Source organism: Lepisosteus platostomus, chromosome 6 (assembly GCF_059453375.1).
Source record: "Lepisosteus platostomus isolate fLepPlt1 chromosome 6, fLepPlt1.hap1, whole genome shotgun sequence".
NCBI classification, from domain to species: domain Eukaryota; kingdom Metazoa; phylum Chordata; class Actinopteri; order Semionotiformes; family Lepisosteidae; genus Lepisosteus; species Lepisosteus platostomus.
Window position 1 is genome coordinate 66,974,988 of NC_142616.1, and position 17,273 is coordinate 66,992,260.

The 17,273-nt window shown below is 56.8% G+C and overlaps 1 protein-coding gene across 3 annotated transcripts in view; it reads left to right on the forward strand.

The window, feature by feature from the left end:
• celsr3 (cadherin, EGF LAG seven-pass G-type receptor 3) overlaps positions 1 to 17,273 on the forward strand; it is a 52,027-nt gene that overhangs the window by 31,600 nt on the left and 3,154 nt on the right. The window contains exons 15-35 of one of the 3 annotated variants that reach the window (XM_088637108.1): positions 874 to 994; positions 1,939 to 2,122; positions 2,737 to 2,838; positions 3,256 to 3,350; positions 3,640 to 3,849; positions 4,432 to 4,615; positions 5,985 to 6,134; positions 6,254 to 6,434; positions 6,684 to 6,851; positions 7,567 to 7,693; positions 7,822 to 8,028; positions 8,446 to 8,620; positions 8,761 to 8,873; positions 9,069 to 9,148; positions 10,060 to 10,186; positions 10,870 to 10,989; positions 11,733 to 11,830; positions 12,194 to 12,294; positions 14,349 to 14,522; positions 15,272 to 15,469; positions 15,569 to 16,622. In XM_088637108.1, coding sequence (XP_088493234.1) covers positions 874 to 994; positions 1,939 to 2,122; positions 2,737 to 2,838; positions 3,256 to 3,350; positions 3,640 to 3,849; positions 4,432 to 4,615; positions 5,985 to 6,134; positions 6,254 to 6,434; positions 6,684 to 6,851; positions 7,567 to 7,693; positions 7,822 to 8,028; positions 8,446 to 8,620; positions 8,761 to 8,873; positions 9,069 to 9,148; positions 10,060 to 10,186; positions 10,870 to 10,989; positions 11,733 to 11,830; positions 12,194 to 12,294; positions 14,349 to 14,522; positions 15,272 to 15,469; positions 15,569 to 16,622 — 3,969 coding nt within the window. Of the gene's footprint in view, positions 1 to 873; positions 995 to 1,938; positions 2,123 to 2,736; positions 2,839 to 3,255; positions 3,351 to 3,639; positions 3,850 to 4,431; positions 4,616 to 5,984; positions 6,135 to 6,253; positions 6,435 to 6,683; positions 6,852 to 7,566; positions 7,694 to 7,821; positions 8,029 to 8,445; positions 8,621 to 8,760; positions 8,874 to 9,068; positions 9,149 to 10,059; positions 10,187 to 10,869; positions 10,990 to 11,732; positions 11,831 to 12,193; positions 12,295 to 14,348; positions 14,523 to 15,271; positions 15,470 to 15,568; positions 16,623 to 17,273 lie in introns of those variants that run through there. The other 2 variants (XM_088637109.1, XR_015939681.1) reach the window with 2 other exon arrangements.

Sequence of the window (17,273 nt, forward strand, 5' to 3'; positions counted from 1 at the left end):
CTGTACCGGACTCTGTCATTAAACACACACCCAGCTGAGCTGGCAAGCTGTCTGTATATGCCTGAATGCAGTATCTTCTTGACTGTGCAGGAAGATTGTCTATGGTGTCCCGTTACAAAGTGATGCACACAAATGTTGTTGAATTTAATATTTTATTCAAAACCTTAATGCTCCAACTGAATCCTTCTAAATGTAAGATAAGTTACAGTAGATGTCAGCAAAAGCTAAAGAGAAAAAATGAAGAATATTGATTGTGGAAGTATTCAGACCCATTTTTTTTCCAAGCTGCAAGCCTTTCTGGGTACTTCTCTGCCAACTTAGGTCTTAACATCTCCATCCGGCCTCCCATCAGGAATCGAGCTGGGACTTTGACTCTCGGTCATCCGCTTTCGTATTTTTAATCTTCCAGTATAGCTCTGGGTTTGTACTCCAGTCACTCTTCTGCTGGGAGGTGAAGTTTTGTCCTGGTTTTAGGTCTTTAAAAGGTTTTCCAGTTATTTCCAGTCTTGAGAAGCTTCCCAGTCCCTGCTGATGAGATGAACTATATAACCTAATGCTGTCATCACCATGCTTGATAGTAAGGATAGTGTTGACTCGCATTTATTCTGAATCACTATTATTGCACACAGACAGAGGACACTCAAATAATCATGTGGCACAGTAAGGTAATTTTGTGCACCTACTATAAATTAATTAAGGTTTGCCACAGCAAAGAGTTTGAATACATAGCAACAAACATTTATTGCAAATTTAGTGTGTCCTGACACGAAGTTTAAAAAAAAACAAACGCAAAAAAACACTGTTTGTGGTACAGGTGAAGTGTGTGTGTGTGTGTCAGTCTCTGACCGTGTGTTTCTGCGCTGCCCCCTACAGGACAGAACAGCAGTGCCCGCGAGGGTGGTGGGGCAGTCCGACCTGTGGGCCCTGCCACTGTGACGCCAACAAGGGATTCGACCCCAACTGCAACAAGACCAATGGGCAGTGCCACTGCAAGGTCAGGACAAGGGCACAGGCCCTTCAGAGAGCAGCATCGGTGTTGCTCGCTGGAACGTCACTCCCCACAGGGCTGCTACTGCTGAACTCGCCAGAGCTTGGACTACCACTGCAGCATTGCCTCTAGTAACTGTTACTCTAGGAGTACTAGTGCTGCTGCTGCCACACTGCTCACAGTGAAACACTGACGCTGCTGCCTGTAGTAGCATTGCCTCTAGTAACTGTTACTCTAGGAGTATTAGTGCTGCTGCTGCCACACTGCTCACAGTGAAACACTGACGCTGCTGCCTGTAGTAGCATTGCCTCTAGTAACTGTTACTCTAGGAGTACTAGTGCTGCTGCTGCCACACTGCTCACAGTAAAACACTGACGCTGCTGCCTGTAGTAGCATTGCCTCTAGTAACTGTTACTCTAGGAGTACTAGTGCTGCTGCTGCCACACTGCTCACAGTAAAACACTGACGCTGCTGCCTGTAGTAGCGTTGCCTCTAGTAACTGTTACTCTAGGAGTATTAGTGCTACTGCTGCCACACTGCTCACAGTGAAACACTGACGCTGCTGCCTGTAGTAGCATTGCCTCTAGTAACTGTTACTCTAGGAGTATTAGTGCTGCTGCTGCCTGTAGTAGCATTGCCTCTAGTAACTGTTACTCTAGGAGTATTAGTGCTGCTGCTGCCTGTAGTAGCATTGCCTCTAGTAACTGTTACTCTAGGAGTATTAGTGCTGCTGCTGCCACACTGCTCACAGTTAAACACTGACGCTGCTGCCTGTAGTAGCATTGCCTCTAGTAACTGTTACTCTAGGAGTATTAGTACAACATAGTGACTCTGATATCAGCAGTAGTGCTACTACCACTCAGTCCGAGATGACGGCAGTAGCAGGCGGGCCCATCAGGGGTCCAGTGGGGAGCTCTGACCGTGACGCCGTGTGTCTCCGGGCTCCGCAGGAGTTCCACTACCGCCCGCGGGGCAGCGACTCCTGCCTGCCCTGTGACTGTTACCCCGTGGGCTCGTTCTCCCGGGCCTGTGACCCCGAGAGCGGGCAATGCCAGTGCCGGCCAGGCGTCATGGGGCGCCAGTGCAACGCCTGCGACAACCCCTTTGCCGAGGTCACCCAGAACGGCTGCGAGGGTGAGTCCTGAACGGGGCGAGGGGGGTCCCCAAAGCACACATGCACACACATGCGCACAGGCACACACGCAAAGACACACGCACTTAGACACATGCTCGCGCATGCGCACACACGCACGGACACACACACACACAAACTCTCCAGGTCCACTCAGCCTGAGTACCGGGGGTAACGGGCCGGCCGGAGGGTGATGCTGACCACAGCACTGCCACCTCCAGTCGGATGGGTGAGGAAAAATGCTGGCCCTTGCCCCCCATTCCCCCATGGGCCTTTATGGCCTGAAAAGGGGACCTACTGTACCCTAGGAACAATTCTACAGATACCTACAGCCTCCCCCTGGAGGGCTATTTTGGAATCGCAGCTCCCTGCAGATGTGATTAGACAAGTGCTGACTTTCCCTGTCTCTTTTAGTGCTGTAGAAAATCAGATGCTGAATGAGGAGTGTTTACATTTCAGATTTTATTGCACTCAGTTGTGCCACAGTGTACTGCAGCAGCCTGAAGTTATATTAACAGTATGCTGGTCGTGATCCCTTCATTCCTCTCTCTTTTGCTTTTTACTTATGTTTCCCCGTCCTCTTGCTCTCTCTGTTTCCCCCCCTGTCTCTAAGCAGTGATCTACGACGGCTGTCCTAAAACAATCACAGCTGGGATCTGGTGGCCCAGGACCAAGTTCAGTCTTCCTGCAGCAGTTCCTTGTCCCAAAGGCTCCCTGGGTGAGCGACTGTTTTAGGTCTCCCTTCCCGAGCACTTGATCCCTGTGTCACGATCTCCTGGTGCCTGTGTCCTGATCACCTGGTGTCACGATCTCCTGGTGTCTGTGTCCTGATCACCTGGTGTCACGATCTCCTGGTGTCTGTGTCCTGATCACCTGGTGTCCTGATCACCTGGTGTCCTGATCTCCTGGTGTCCTGATCTCCTGGTGTCACAATCTCCTGGTGTCACAATCTCCTGGTGTCACAATCTCCTGATCACCTGGTGTCCTGATCTCCTGGTGTCTGTGTCACGATCTCCTGGTGTCTGTGTCCTGATCACCTGGTGTCACGATCTCCTGGTGCCTGTGTCCTGATCACCTGGTCACGCTGTCCCGACGGCCTGGTCTCTGTGTCCTGACCTGGTTTGTCCCCTGTCAGGAGCGGCTGTCCGACACTGCGATATGGAGAGGGGATGGCTGGACCCTGACCTCTTCAACTGCACCTCCCCAGCCTTCATGGAGCTCAACACTGCGGTGAGAGAGGGGGAGTGGAGGAGAGAGGAAGGGGGGTGGGGGGGCGAGGGAGTGAGAGAGAGAGAGAGAGAGGGGAGGAAGGAGACACAGGCCACTGTAGAGGGAGAATAAGGAGAGAGGAAGAAGAAGATGGAAAAATCTCTGCCCTGTTTGCGTGAGTTTACCAGAGAAAGAGACAAAGAACCGAGAGAGTTGTGGTGCCTGGGGAGGAGTGCTAAAGACTCACACGAGCCTCGGGTAACACCACTGTGGTAATGGCAAAGTGTGTGTGTGTGCGTTTCTCCCACAGCTGGAGGCTCTGGAGAGGAACGAGACGCAGCTCAGCACCATCGAGGCCAAGAAACTGGCCCACCAGCTCCGCGACGTCGCCGAGGGGACTGGCCGTTTCTACGGCAACGACCTCCAGATCGCCGACAGGATGCTGCACCGCCTGCTCGGGTTCGAGAGCCGACAGACCGGCTTCGGGCTGACCGCCACTCAGGACGCCCACTTCAACGAGGTGAGAGAGGGAGGGATGAGGAGGGAGACTGCTGGTGGAGTTTTTATTGTCTCGATGCACACTCTCACACGCGTGTGCACGCGCACACACGGGTGTCCCCTGTGCCACACGGGAAGACAGAGGCGTGAGGACAGCCTTGTCAGGTCCCGCACCGCGTCTCGGACTCCGCAGCGCCGAGCAGGAGGCTCGGTGCCGATGGGAGAGAGACGTGCGCCTCTCTGGTGTCCCTGCTGGCCTGCGGTCTCCTGGGAAGTCTCGGGTGTCGCTTTTCCAAACACCGTCCTCGGCGTTGCTGCCCCTCTGCCCCACTCGGTCTCCACGGCCTGGGGATTCTGAGTGACCCGACCCAGGCTCGAACCCGTTACTCCTGGATCGTAGGGCCCGACTTGAGCTCAGAGCAAGTGCTTTGACAGGTTGGGCCACTTTTAAATGCATCTTAAAACGCATCTCTCCCTCCGTCTTTCGAGTATGTGCGTGTGCATCGTGTCACCAATTGCCCCCTGGGGATAATAAACACACTCTCTCTCCTACCTGTCCCTCCTTCTCTGTGCCAATCTCCTCCTCTCCCCTCTCTCCCTCTAGAACCTGGTGCGCGGGTGCAGCACAGTTCTGGGTCCGAGCAGCGCCTGGCTGTGGCGGTCGCTGTCTCTGGGCGAGCGGGGGGCTGCTGGGCTGGCGGAACTGCTGGAGGAGTACGCCCGCACCCTGGCACAGAACATGAAGCTCACCTACCTCAACCCTGTGGCCATCGTGGCCCCTAACATTGGTGAGGAGCCCCAGCAATCGTTCTATGTGCACCCCAGGGCTGCAGGTCATAGTGTGCGCATGGCAGTCCTAGAACAGTAGTAGCAGCAGCACTAATACTCCTAGAGTAACAGTTACTAGAGGCAATGCTACTAAGGGCAGCAGCGTCAGTGTTTTACTGTGAGCAGTGTGGCAGTAGTAGTACTAATACTCCTAGAGTAACAGTTACTAGAGGCAACGCTACTACAGGCAGCAGCGTCAGTGTTTTACTGTGAGCAGTGTGGCAGCAGCAGCACTAATACTCCTAGAGGAACAGTTACTAGAGGCAACGCTACTACAGGCAGCAGCGTCAGTGTTTTACTGTGAGCAGTGTGGCAGCAGCAGCACTAATACTCCTAGAGGAACAGTTACTAGAGGCAATGCTACTACAGGCAGCAGCGTCAGTGTTTAACTGTGAGCAGTGTGGCAGCAGCAGCACTAATACTCCTAGAGGAACAGTTACTAGAGGCAATGCTACTACAGGCAGCAGCGTCAGTGTTTTACTGCGAGCAGTGTGGCAGCAGCAGCACTAATACTCCTAGAGTAACAGTTACTAGAGGCAATGCTACTACAGGCAGCAGCATCAGTGTTTTACTGTGAGCAGTGTGGCAGCAGCAGCACTAATACTCCTAGAGTAACAGTTACTAGAGGCAACGCTACTACAGGCAGCAGCGTCAGTGTTTTACTGCGAGCAGTGTGGCAGCAGCAGCACTAATACTCCTAGAGTAACAGTTACTAGAGGCAATGCTACTACAGGCAGCAGCGTCAGTGTTTTACTGCGAGCAGTGTGGCAGCAGCAGCACTAATACTCCTAGAGTAACAGTTACTAGAGGCAATGCTACTACAGGCAGCAGCATCAGTGTTTTACTGTGAGCAGTGTGGCAGCAGCAGCACTAGTACTCCTAGAGGAACAGTGACTAGAGGCAACGCTACTACAGGCAGCAGCGTCAGTGTTTTACTGTGAGCAGTGTGGCAGCAGCAGCACTAATACTCCTAGAGTAACAGTTACTAGAGGCAACGCTACTACAGGCAGCAGCGTCAGTGTTTCACTGTTAGCAGTGTGGCAGCAGTAGTAGTCCTAGGACCTAGGTCCTAGAAGGCAATAGAAGGCACTGGTGCCTTCATCCCTTCATCGTTTTCTCCCCTCGTGTTCCTAGTTCATTGAGTAGTATTGCTCTTACCTTCCTCTCGGTCTACCCACTGAGCAGGTTATGGCAGACTCACAGGTGTGTCCAGTAAGTGCTGAGAGTTACTGCAGTGCACACAGCTGGACTGTTCTGGCGCGGGGCTTCTGCAGGGGTGAGATTCCCGAGCTGAACTCACCTGCGCGTGCGTGTGTGTGTGTGTTTCAGTGATGAACCTGGACCGTCTGGAGAACCACACACACGTTCGGCGGCGGTTCCCCCGGTACCACGGCAGCCTGTTCCGTGGCCAGGTGCTCTGGGACCCCCACACACACATCGTGCTGCCCCCCGCCGCCCTGGTGCCCCCCCGGCATACAGGTGAGGGTCTTTCGGACAGACTGAGGAGCGGGGTGGCCGTCCTCCTGCTTGTATCTCTCCCTGGAGCTCCTGGAGCACGAGTGATCCGCCGCCTCTGACATTTCTCCCGTCTTCCTCAGCTCCTCCCTCTGCAGCCCCCGCCCCCATGGGCGTCTCGGCCAATGAGACGGCGGAGGCCCCCGCACTGAAGCGCCGTGGGTCGCCACCCGAGCCGCCAATCACCGTCGTCATCCTGCTGATCTACCGCAGCCTGGGGGCCGCGCTGCCCGCCAAATACCACACCGACCGCCGCGGCATCAGGTCTGTCCCCCTGCCCCTCTCTCTTCCTGTCCGCCCTCCTGGTCTCGGACAGAAACACGGATGCCAAGTCCCTCGATCGCAGGATCTCGGTAGCGATGTTTCAGCAATGATGACATGGTGCATCACTCAATGTCTCATGAGTGCGCAGGACGGGAGGGCTGAGGCTGGAAGGAAGATAAACTCTGTGAATAATGACTCTGACATCGTGCTGGCTCTCTCTCTCTCTTTCTCTCTCGTGTCGGTGTCCAGGCTCCCCAAGCACCCGGTGATGAACTCCCCCGTGGTCAGTGTGTCGGTGCTGAACAACCAGGCGTACGTCACAGGCCCCCTCGACTCCCCCCTGCTGCTGGAGTTCCGCCTCCTGGAGACGGCCAATCGCAGCAAGCCGCTGTGTGTGCAGTGGAACCACACCAGCCCGTGAGTGTGTGGGTGGGTGGGGACTGGGCGTCGGCGTGGGCGGGGTGTGGTGGTGAGTCGTAGGTGGCGGGTGTGGCATCGCAAGGAACAAGCTGAGGGCTCCTTGGGGGTGGGAGTGGGTGTGGAGGCAGGAAGTTGGAGTATGTGAGAGTGGGAGTGGGTGTGTGAAGTTAATGAGTAAATGTGCGAGTCTGCGTGTGAATGTGTGTGGGGGTGTCTGTAGTGTGTGTGTGTGCTGTGTTGTGTAGCAGTGTGGCTAGCTGGGTATCAGTTGTCTCTCTGTGTCTGTGGTATGTGCTGCGTCGTGTATTACACAGTGTGTGTAGCAGTGCATTATTGGTACCTTCCTGTGTCTGCAGTGTGTGTGTACAGTGTTGTGCAGCAGTGTGCATAGCTGTGTATTAGTTGTGCTTCTTTGTGTGTAGTGAGTGTGCTGTGTTGTGTTTAGCTCTTTGTACAACAGTGTGTATAGCTGTGTATCAGTTGGGTCTCTGTGTCTACAGTGTGTGTGTGTTGGGTTGTGTTGTGTAGGGCTCTGTGTACATCAGTGTGGACAGCTGTGCCTGTGTGTGTGCCATTTTGTGTAGGTCTGTGTGTGTTGTGTAGAGCTGTGTGTGTTGTGTTGTGTAGGGCTGTGTCTGTGTGTGTGCAGTGTGTAGAGCTCGGTGTACAACAGTGAGTGCAGCTGTGTCTGTGTGTCCCTGTGTATCTGCAGTGAGGAGCCCGGAGGCTGCTGGACAGTGCGGGACTGCAGTGTGGTCTTCAGGAACACCACCCATGTGCGCTGCCAGTGTGCCAAGCTGGGCACCTTCGGGGTGCTGATGGACAGCTCCCAGCGAGAGGTACCGCACCCCCAGACTCGCATCACAGCTCTTAAGTCCCCTCTCTCTCTGTGTTGCCGTCTCCACCTCCTCTTGTTTCCTGTCTGCCCGGTACTGCAGTGTGTGACTCTCTCTCTCTCGCTGAGCAGCAGCTGGAGGGGGATCTGGAGACCCTGGCCGTGGTGACGTACTCGTCTCTGTCCGTGTCCCTGCTGGCCCTCCTCCTCACGGTGTCCATCCTGTCCTGCCTCAGTGGCCTCAAGTCCAACACGCGCAGCATCCACTGCAACATGGCGGCTGCCATCTTCCTGTCCGAGCTCGTCTTCCTGCTGGGCATCAACCAGACCGAGCAGCAGGTCTGTGCCTCTGCCCTGGCTTTCTGATTGTCCATCTGTCTTTTTTTTTTCTGTCAGTCAGAGGTTCAGATCCTGTGCACAGTGCCAGTGTGCTGCAGTGTGTAACCCTCTCTCTCTTCCCCCTCAGTTCCTGTGCCCAGTGACGGTGCACTGCAGTGTGTAACCCTCTCTCTCTTCCCCCTCAGTTCCTGTGCCCAGTGACGGTGCACTGCAGTGTGTAACCCTCTCTCTCTTCCCCCTCAGTTCCTGTGCCCAGTGACGGTGCACTGCAGTGTGTAACCCTCTCTCTCTTCCCCCTCAGTTCCTGTGCCCAGTGACGGTGCACTGCAGTGTGTAACCCTCTCTCTCTTCCCCCTCAGTTCCTGTGCACAGTGCCCGTGCACTGCAGTGTGTAACCCTCTCTCTCTTCCCCCTCAGTTCCTGTGCACAGTCATCGCAATCCTGCTGCATTATTTCTTCATGGCCACATTCGCCTGGCTGTTTGTTGAAGGGCTTCACATTTACCGCATGCAGACGGAGGCGCGCAACATCAACTACGGCGCCATGCGCTTCTACTACGCCATCGGGTGGGGCGTGCCCGCCATCATCACCGGTAAGCTCCTCTGCCACACCAGTGCAGGGGCCCGATGGGCACTCGGCAGAAAGACGTTCTCCCTGAATACTGCCAAATCACTCTGGTCTTTTCCCTTCCCTTTTTCTGCTCCCTGCCTCCTCCTCCTCTCCCCGTCTCAGGGCTGGCTGTGGGGCTGGACCCTGAGGGTTATGGGAACCCGGATTTCTGCTGGATCTCCGTCCATGATAAACTAATATGGAGCTTCGCTGGTCCCATCGGCATTGTCATTGTGGTACGGATACCGTCTCTCGCATTTCCTTCTTGTTAGAATATTGGGATCTGTGCTCACCGCTGCCCCCTGGAATGTGTCATGGAATCTGAGGTCACTATTCCCCTCCTGTACTGTGCAATAGGGTTCTTGCTCAGTGGCTCCACCTGGTGGTATGTGTGGTAGGGTCTGTGTTCAGCGCTGCCCCTTGTCTTGCAGATGAATGGCGGAATGTTTCTGATCGTGGCAAGAATGTCCTGCAACCCCACGCAGAAAGAGACCAAGAAACAGTCAGTGGTGTGAGTACCAGCCAGGACTGGGAATTCTGGGCATACTGTGTGAAAGTGGGACAGTGGGTAGAGCTGAGAGAGAGAGAGAGAGGGAGGCAGTGTGGGACAGTGGGTAGAGCTGAGAGAGAGAGGGAGGCAGTGTGGGACAGTGGAGAGAGGGAGAGAGGGAGGCAGTGTGGGACAGTGGGTAGAGCCGAGAGACAGAGGGAGGCAGTGTGGGACAGTGGGTAGAGCCGAGAGAGAGGGAGGCAGTGTGGGACAGTGGGTAGAGCCGAGAGAGAGGGAGGCAGTGTGGGACAGTGGGTAGAGCCGAGAGAGAGAGGGAGGCAGTGTGGGATATTGGGTAGAGCCGAGAGAGAGAGGGAGGCAGTGTGGGACAGTGGGTAGAGCCGAGAGAGAGAGGGAGGCAGTGTGGGACAGTGGGTAGAGCCGAGAGACAGAGAGGGAGGCAGTGTGGGACAGTGGGTAAGCTGAGAGAGAGAGGGAGGCAGTGTGGGACAGTGGGTAGAGCTGAGAGAGAGGGAGGTAGTGTGGGACAGTGGGTAGAGCTGAGAGAGAGGGAGGTAGTGTGGGACAGTGGGTAGAGCTGAGAGAGAGAGGGAGGCAGTGTGGGACAGTGGGTAGAGCCGAGAGAGAGGGAGGTAGTGTGGGACAGTGGGTAGAGCTGAGAGAGAGGGAGGTAGTGTGGGACAGTGGGTAGAGCTGAGAGAGAGAGGGAGGCAGTGTGGGACAGTGGGTAGAGCTGAGAGAGAGAGAGGGAGGCAGTGTGGGACAGTGGGTAGAGCCGAGAGAGAGGGAGGGAGGCAGTGTTTGAATGATCTGTGCTTGCTGTCTGAGTCTATTTCTGTGCTCTTCTTCATAGCTTTTCTTTTAAAGATTGTTCTCTCCTTCCTCCTGCTTTCCCCCTGGTGTCTGTGCAGCACTACTGTGCGCAATGCCTTTATCCTGCTGCTCCTGGCCAGCTCCACCTGGCTGTTCGGCCTCATGGCCGTCAATAACAGTGTGCTGGCCTTCCACTACCTCTACACTGTGCTGTGCTGTCTGCAGGTAACCTGTCTCCCTGCCAGGCTACACTCCAGCCTGCTTCTCTCTCTGGCATGAGACCACACAGGTCTAATTCCGAAAAGCACTGCAGTCTTTACAATTTCTACTTTACTGTGTTAAAGTGCTGTGTGTGCGTGCAAGCCCGTGGTACTTTGTAAAGACTGTTCTTTGTGTGTGCTGGTCTGCATTAGCCTATAGTGCCTGTGCTGGTCTGTATCTGTAATGACTGTGCTGTTTGTGTATTGGTCTGCATTACTCTATAGTGACTGTGCTGTGTGTGCTTGTCTGTTTTACTCTGTAATGACTGTGCTGTCTCTGTGCTTGTCTGTATCACTCTGTAATGACTGTGCTGTCTCTGTGCTTGTCTGTATCACTCTGTAATGACTGTGCTGTCTCTGTGCTTGTCTGTATCACTCTATAGTGACTGTGCTGTGTGTGCTTGTCTGTATTACTCTACAGTGACTGTGCTGTGTGTGCTTGTCTGTATTACTCTATAGTGACTGTGCTGTGTGTGCTTGTCTGTATTACTCTATAGTGACTGTGCTGTCTCTGTGCTTGTCTGTATCACTCTATAGTGACTGTGCTGTCTCTGTGCTTGTCTGTATTACTCTACAGTGACTGTGCTGTGTGTGCTTGTCTGTATTACTCTACAGTGACTGTGCTGTGTGTGTATTGGTCTGTTTCAGGGACTTGCAGTGCTGCTGGTGTTCTGCCTGCTGAACTCAGAGGTGCAGGAGGCCTGGAAACTGGCCTGTCTTGGCAAGAAGCCCCCAGCAGAGGAGACAGCTCGAGCGCCCCAGATCACTGTAATACCCTGTGACTGTATCGCCACTAACCATTCTGCACATCTCAGTGTTACTCAGTGTATAACTGGCCATTCCCCGTGGGATGACCTGTGTTTTGCGCGGTGGTAGTTCATACAGGCTGCTCAAAGAACTCGGTTCCAGATTCTTCTGTACGTCAGATTTCACCCCTGAGCTGTGCGCACGATTAGCGTTTCAGACTGTGATGAGAGCTGGTACCTGTCCTGTCCTGTTCTCAGCCCTACCCAGCGCACATTCCTGAATTAATGAACACTCTGTATCCTGCTGCCTCGCAGCACTGGGGCTCTGGGTTCAATTCCAGACCTGTGGTGCAGCCTGTGTGGAGTCTGTATGTTCTCCCTGTGTTTGTGTGGGTTTCCTCCCACAGTCCTAAAAGACATGCTGGTGGGTTAATTGGCTCCTGGGAAAACTGGCCCTGGTGTGAGTGTGTGAGCCCTGTGATGGACTAGTGTGCTGTCCAGGGTGTCCTGTCTTGCTCCAATTGCTTGCTGGGATAGACTCTTTCTCCCCCGTGGCCCCGAATTGGACAAAGTGGTTAGGAAAATGGGTGGATGGACGTTTCATGAACAGACTCTAGAAATGAAATTCCCCGGTGCTCTTGCGTGACGGGGAATTTGCACAGGTGTAGTGCGAGACCGCCTGGGGACGTCCCGTGCACAGATCACAGGAAGTGTGTTATAAACTGACGATGCACTAACCCGGAGCCGTGGTGTCTGTCTGGCCAGGGTCCGACTCCCTACAACAACGCCTCTCTGCTGGAGGAGAGCGGGCTGCACCGAATCACCCTGGGCACCTCCACCATCTCTTCTGTCAGCAGTGTCAGGTCTGTACACGGAGAGTGGGGGGGGGAGGTTACAGCCAGAGGGATGGGGGAGAGACCGTAGGGGGTAGGGGAGGCGGGGGGGTGGGGGGGGCAGGAGAGGGAAAGGTCACTGGGAAGGTTGCCGGTGCAAGGCTGGGCCGAAGAGAGTCAAGTCTGTACACAGAGAGAGGGGGAAGAGGGGCGCACACGGAGTTGAGCGAGAGGTTGCGGCCAGGGATTGGCGAGGAAGCAAGAGGAGGGAAAGGTCACTAGCTGCAAGTTCGGGCTGAAAGCGGCTACAGGGTATCCCCCCGTTCCGCTGTTGTTTGCTCATGAATGTGCCCCCCCTGCTGCCGAAGTAACGCTGCCGTCCTTCTCCCTCAGGGAGAACCTGCTGGCGCGGCAGGGCTGCGGCTTGGAGCACAACCTGCTGGCACACACTGGCGCCACGGACCTCGACGTGGCCATGTTCCACCGCGACGGGGGTGAGCCGCTGGCTGCTGGGCCCAGAGCAGCGTACTGGGCTGCACATCCGCCATCATACAGGGGGATACACTGATACAGGGGCACTGGTGTACTGGGCAGTGTACTGGGCTGCACATCCGCCATCATACAGGGGGAAACACTGATACAGGGGCACTGGTGTACTGGGCAGTGTACTGGGCTGCACATCCGCCATCATACAGGGGGAAACACTGATACAGGGACACTGGTGTACTGGGCTGCACACCCGCCATCATACAGGGGGATACACTGATACAGGGGCACTGGTGTACTGGGCAGTGTACTGGGCTGCACATCCGCCATCATACAGGGGGAAACACTGATACAGGGGCACTGGTGTACTGGGCAGTGTACTGGGCTGCACATCCGCCATCATACAGGGGGATACACTGATACAGGGGCACTGGTGTACTGGGCAGTGTACTGGGCTGCACATCCGCCATCATACAGGGGGAAACACTGATACAGGGGCACTGGTGTACTGGGCAGTGTACTGGGCTGCACATCCGCCATCATACAGGGGGAAACACTGATACAGGGGCACTGGTGTACTGGGCAGTGTACTGGGCTGCACATCCGCCATCATACAGGGGGATACACTGATACAGGGGCACTGGTGTACTGGGCAGTGTACTGGGCTGCACATCCGCCATCATACAGGGGGATACACTGATACAGGGGCACTGGTGTACTTGGCAGTGTACTGGGCTGCACATCCGCCATCATACGGGGGGAAACACTGATACAGGGGCACTGGTGTACTGGGCTGCACATCCGCCATCATACAGGGGGATACACTGATACAGGGGCACTGGTGTACTGGGCAGTGTACTGGGCTGCACATCCGCCATCATACAGGGGGATACACTGATACAGGAGCACTGGTGTACTGGGCAGTGTACTGGGCTGCACATCCGCCATCATACAGGGGGATACACTGATAGAGGGGCACTGGTGTACTGGGCAGTGTACTGGGCTGCACATCCGCCATCATACAGGGGGATACACTGATACAGGAGCACTGGTGTACTGGGCAGTGTACTGGGCTGCACATCTGCCATCATACAGGGGGATACACTGATACAGGGGCACTGGTGTACTGGGCTGCACATCCGCCATCATACAGGGGGATACACTGATACAGGGGCACTGGTGTACTGGGCAGTGTACTGGGCTGCACATCCGCCATCATACAGGGGGATACACTGATACAGGGGCACTGGTGTACTGGGCAGTGTACTGGGCTGCACATCCGCCATCATACAGGGGGATACACTGATACAGGGGCACTGGTGTACTGGGCAGTGTACTGGGCTGCACATCCGCCATCATACAGGGGGAAACACTGATACAGGGGCACTGGTGTACTGGGCAGTGTACTGGGCTGCACACCCGCCATCATACAGGGGGATACACTGATACAGGGGCACTGGTGTACTGGGCAGTGTACTGGGCTGCACATCCGCCATCATACAGGGGGAAACACTGATACAGGGGCACTGGTGTACTGGGCAGTGTACTGGGCTGCACACCCGCCATCATACAGGGGGAAACACTGATACAGGGGCACTGGTGTACTGGGCAGTGTACTGGGCTGCACATCCGCCATCATACAGGGGGATACACTGATACAGGGGCACTGGTGTACTGGGCAGTGTTATTATAATAGCAATGAAAGGGGCACTGATTGATACATTGAGCAGTATACTGGGCTGTACACCACGTTTTATACTGTGTGATACCCTGGAAGTTAAAGATACTCTTGGATGTACATTGGGCAGTGAACTTGACAGTATTCTCCACCTTCAACTAACGGCATGAGGAAAACTGAATTAAATACATTAATACTATTCAAGCAAAGTAACTTACCACTGTTACTATTGTCAGGCCATGAGGAAATCTGCCTTTGGGCCAACCTCACGGGTTCGATTTCTATTAGCAAACTGACCTGAGAGCCTCCTCCAGTCACAGTCCAGCAGTGACACATCGTACACGCCGTCCCGCTGACGCCTCTCTCCGCCCCCCCCTGTCCCAGGCGACGACTCCGACTCCGACTCGGACCTCTCCCTGGAGGAGGAGCGCAGCCTGTCCATCCCCTCCTCCGAAAGCGAGGACAACGTCCGTCTCCGGGGGCGGATCCAGCGCCGGTTCAAGCGCACCAATCACAGCGAGCGCCTGCTCACAGAGCCCGTCCCCAGCGCAGCCAAAGGTGACTCCTCCCTGCTTCCTTTCTCCCATTCGCCAGCCACCACTGGACGTCCCGCCCACTGGAATCTGATTGGTCCACCGCTTTGAGAAATTTCAGTCTCCACCCCCCTGCTCATATCTAATTGGTCCACAAGCTTTGTCATCGGATAAGTATCTAGCTGTTTCTATTGGTGGAGTCCTTGTCATAACCCCACCCACTCCTACCTATTGAACGTTTCTGTTAAATAAATGATCTAATGTATTAATTACATAGCTCTTACCACCCATGTCAGCTGTCAATGCCCTCATATCATCCATCCTTCGTGCACACTCTTGAGTCAAACAAGACAGTCAACACTTACAATCACACTCGGGTTCGTTTTAAAATTGGAAGGTGTTGTGTCCTTGGGCCCCGGGTTCAATTCTGGACCTGGGGGTGCTGTCTGTGTGGAGTTTGCGTGGTCACCCTATGTTTGCACGGGCTTCCTCCCACAGCGCAAAGACATGCTGGTGTGTTAATTGGCTTCTGGGGAAAACCGGAGTGTGTGTGTGTGTGTGTGCCCTGGGGTGGACTGGTGTCCCGTCCACCTTGTGCCTGTTGCTTGCTGGGATAGGCTCTGGCTCCCCTGCGCCCCTGGACTGGATGCAGCTGTTAGAAGATGGGTGGATGGTGTGTCCTTGCCCCTGCCTGTTCCTGTATCTTCAATTCCTTCTGTCCGTGTCCCCTGTGTCCCCTGTGTCCCCGTGTCCGGCTGCCCGTGCCCCCGGCAGAGCTGGACGGCAACGACCTGCTCTCCTACTGGCCGGCGCTGGGCGAGTGCGAGGTGCGCGCCCTGCAGAAGTGGGGCTCCGAGCGCCGGCTGGGCGCCGACTACAGCAAGGACGCGGCCAACAACAACCACCAGCCCGAGCCGGCGCTGACCAGCGGCGACGAAAACAGCCTGACCCAGCCCCGCCGGCACCGCAAGGGTGAGAGCCCGCCTGCCTGTCTCCCCCCGCCACCTCCGCCGCCAGACCGCCGCGGCCGGGAAGTAACCAGCCCTTCTCTCTCTCTCCCGCGCCTCCCAGGCATCCTGAAGAACCGCCTGCAGTGCCCCCCTGCCCTGCAGGGCCTGTCGGCGGTGGGCCGCGTGCCCAGCGAGCTCTCCTGGTACCGCACCTCCACGCTGGGCCACCGCGCCGTGCCCGCTGCCTCCTACGGCCGCATGTACTCGGGCACGGGCAGCCTGTCGCAGCCCGCCAGCCGCTACTCCTCCCGCGAGCAGCTGGACTCCCTGGCGCGCCGCCAGCTGTCCCGGGACCCGCTGGGGCGGCAGCAGGGGGTCCCCGGGCTGGGGGGGCGGGGCTCCCGGGACCACCTGGAGGCCGCGGCCAGCCGCCACGGCTCCCGGGAGCACCTGGACCTGTTCCCGAAACGGCGCGAGCCGTGCCGGGAGCACCTGGCCGCACCGCCGCGCCGCCGCTGGGGCTCCGGGGAGGACCTGGGGGAGGACCTGGGGGCGGGGCCCGCCGGCAGCCGGCGCGGCTCCCAGGACCGACTGGACGCCGGCCCGAGCCGCCACGCCTCCCGGGAGGACCTGGAAGCGGCGGGGCAGCCGGGGGCCGGACTGGGGAGCCTGGGGGGCTCGCGCTCCCAGCTGAACACCCTGCCCCGGGCGCAGGGCTCCCGGGACCACCTGGCGGGGGCGCTGCCGAGCGGCCGCTCGCGGGAGCAGCTGGACCAGGGCCTGAGGCAGCAGCCGGCCTGCAGGGAGTGGCTCAACACCCTGCCTGCCCGGCAGAGGGCCCGCACCGCCTCGGCCTCCCCGCCGCCCCCCTCCCTCGCCCCCTCCTTGTCCCGGGACCAGCTGGAGCCCCTGTCCCGGCGCGGGAGGCCGGAGCCGGCGCCCCCCTGTAGGTACCCCGCCGGCCAGCCCGTCTCCCTGGAGCCCCTGCCCGCGCCCCCCAGCCGCCACCCCTCCAACGAGCAGCTGGACATCCTTTCGTCCATCCTGGCGTCCTTCAGCTCCTCCGTCCTGTCCTCGGCCGGCCACCCCCAGCTGCCCCCCCCGGCCGGGCCCTCCCCCTCGCCCCCCCATTCCGCCACCTCCCGCAGCGTCTCCGAGATCTCCCCCGACTCCGAGTAAGTCCGTCCGCTCCGCGTCTGTCCCGCCGGCTCCCGGTCGGGGCAGGAGCCGGTCTGTTGTGCCCACGCGACGCAGGCCTGTCCTGTTCCGTTTAGAGGCAAAAAGCCCGTGCCCTGTACCCCAGGGGTTCACTGGCACATTGGCGGTGTGTTAAGAACTGTATGCGCTGGACGTGTGTACGTTTGCCTGTATTGGGTATTTACGTGTTCCAGGATGCACATCCACATGATTTAGGTCGCGAACGGGACAATAATGGTGAAAACCCGAGGATGTGGCCCTCTGGGGCCTGAGTGCCGCCACGCTGTCGGCGGACTTCGCCGTGACAGTGGCTCCAGGCCCCCGAGAGGTGGGGCACCTGGGTGGGGGAGTTCATGCAGACGGGCAGGCGAACCGCAGGTGCGATTGGCGAATGTGAGACCGCAAGGCCAGGAAGGAAGCTCCTTTTTGGAGGAGAGGAGGCCGTCCAGCACCGTCCAGCCCATTCTGAGCAGTGAGCAGTCAGTTGATCCTAGGGTCTCACCCAACTAATGTTTTGAGAGACGCCAGGGTATCGGTTTCAACCCCCAATGCTGGGTAGCCTGTTCCATACTCCCACCACCCTTTGTGTGAAGAAGTGCCTCCCGTTCTCCGTTTTGAAACGCTCCTCC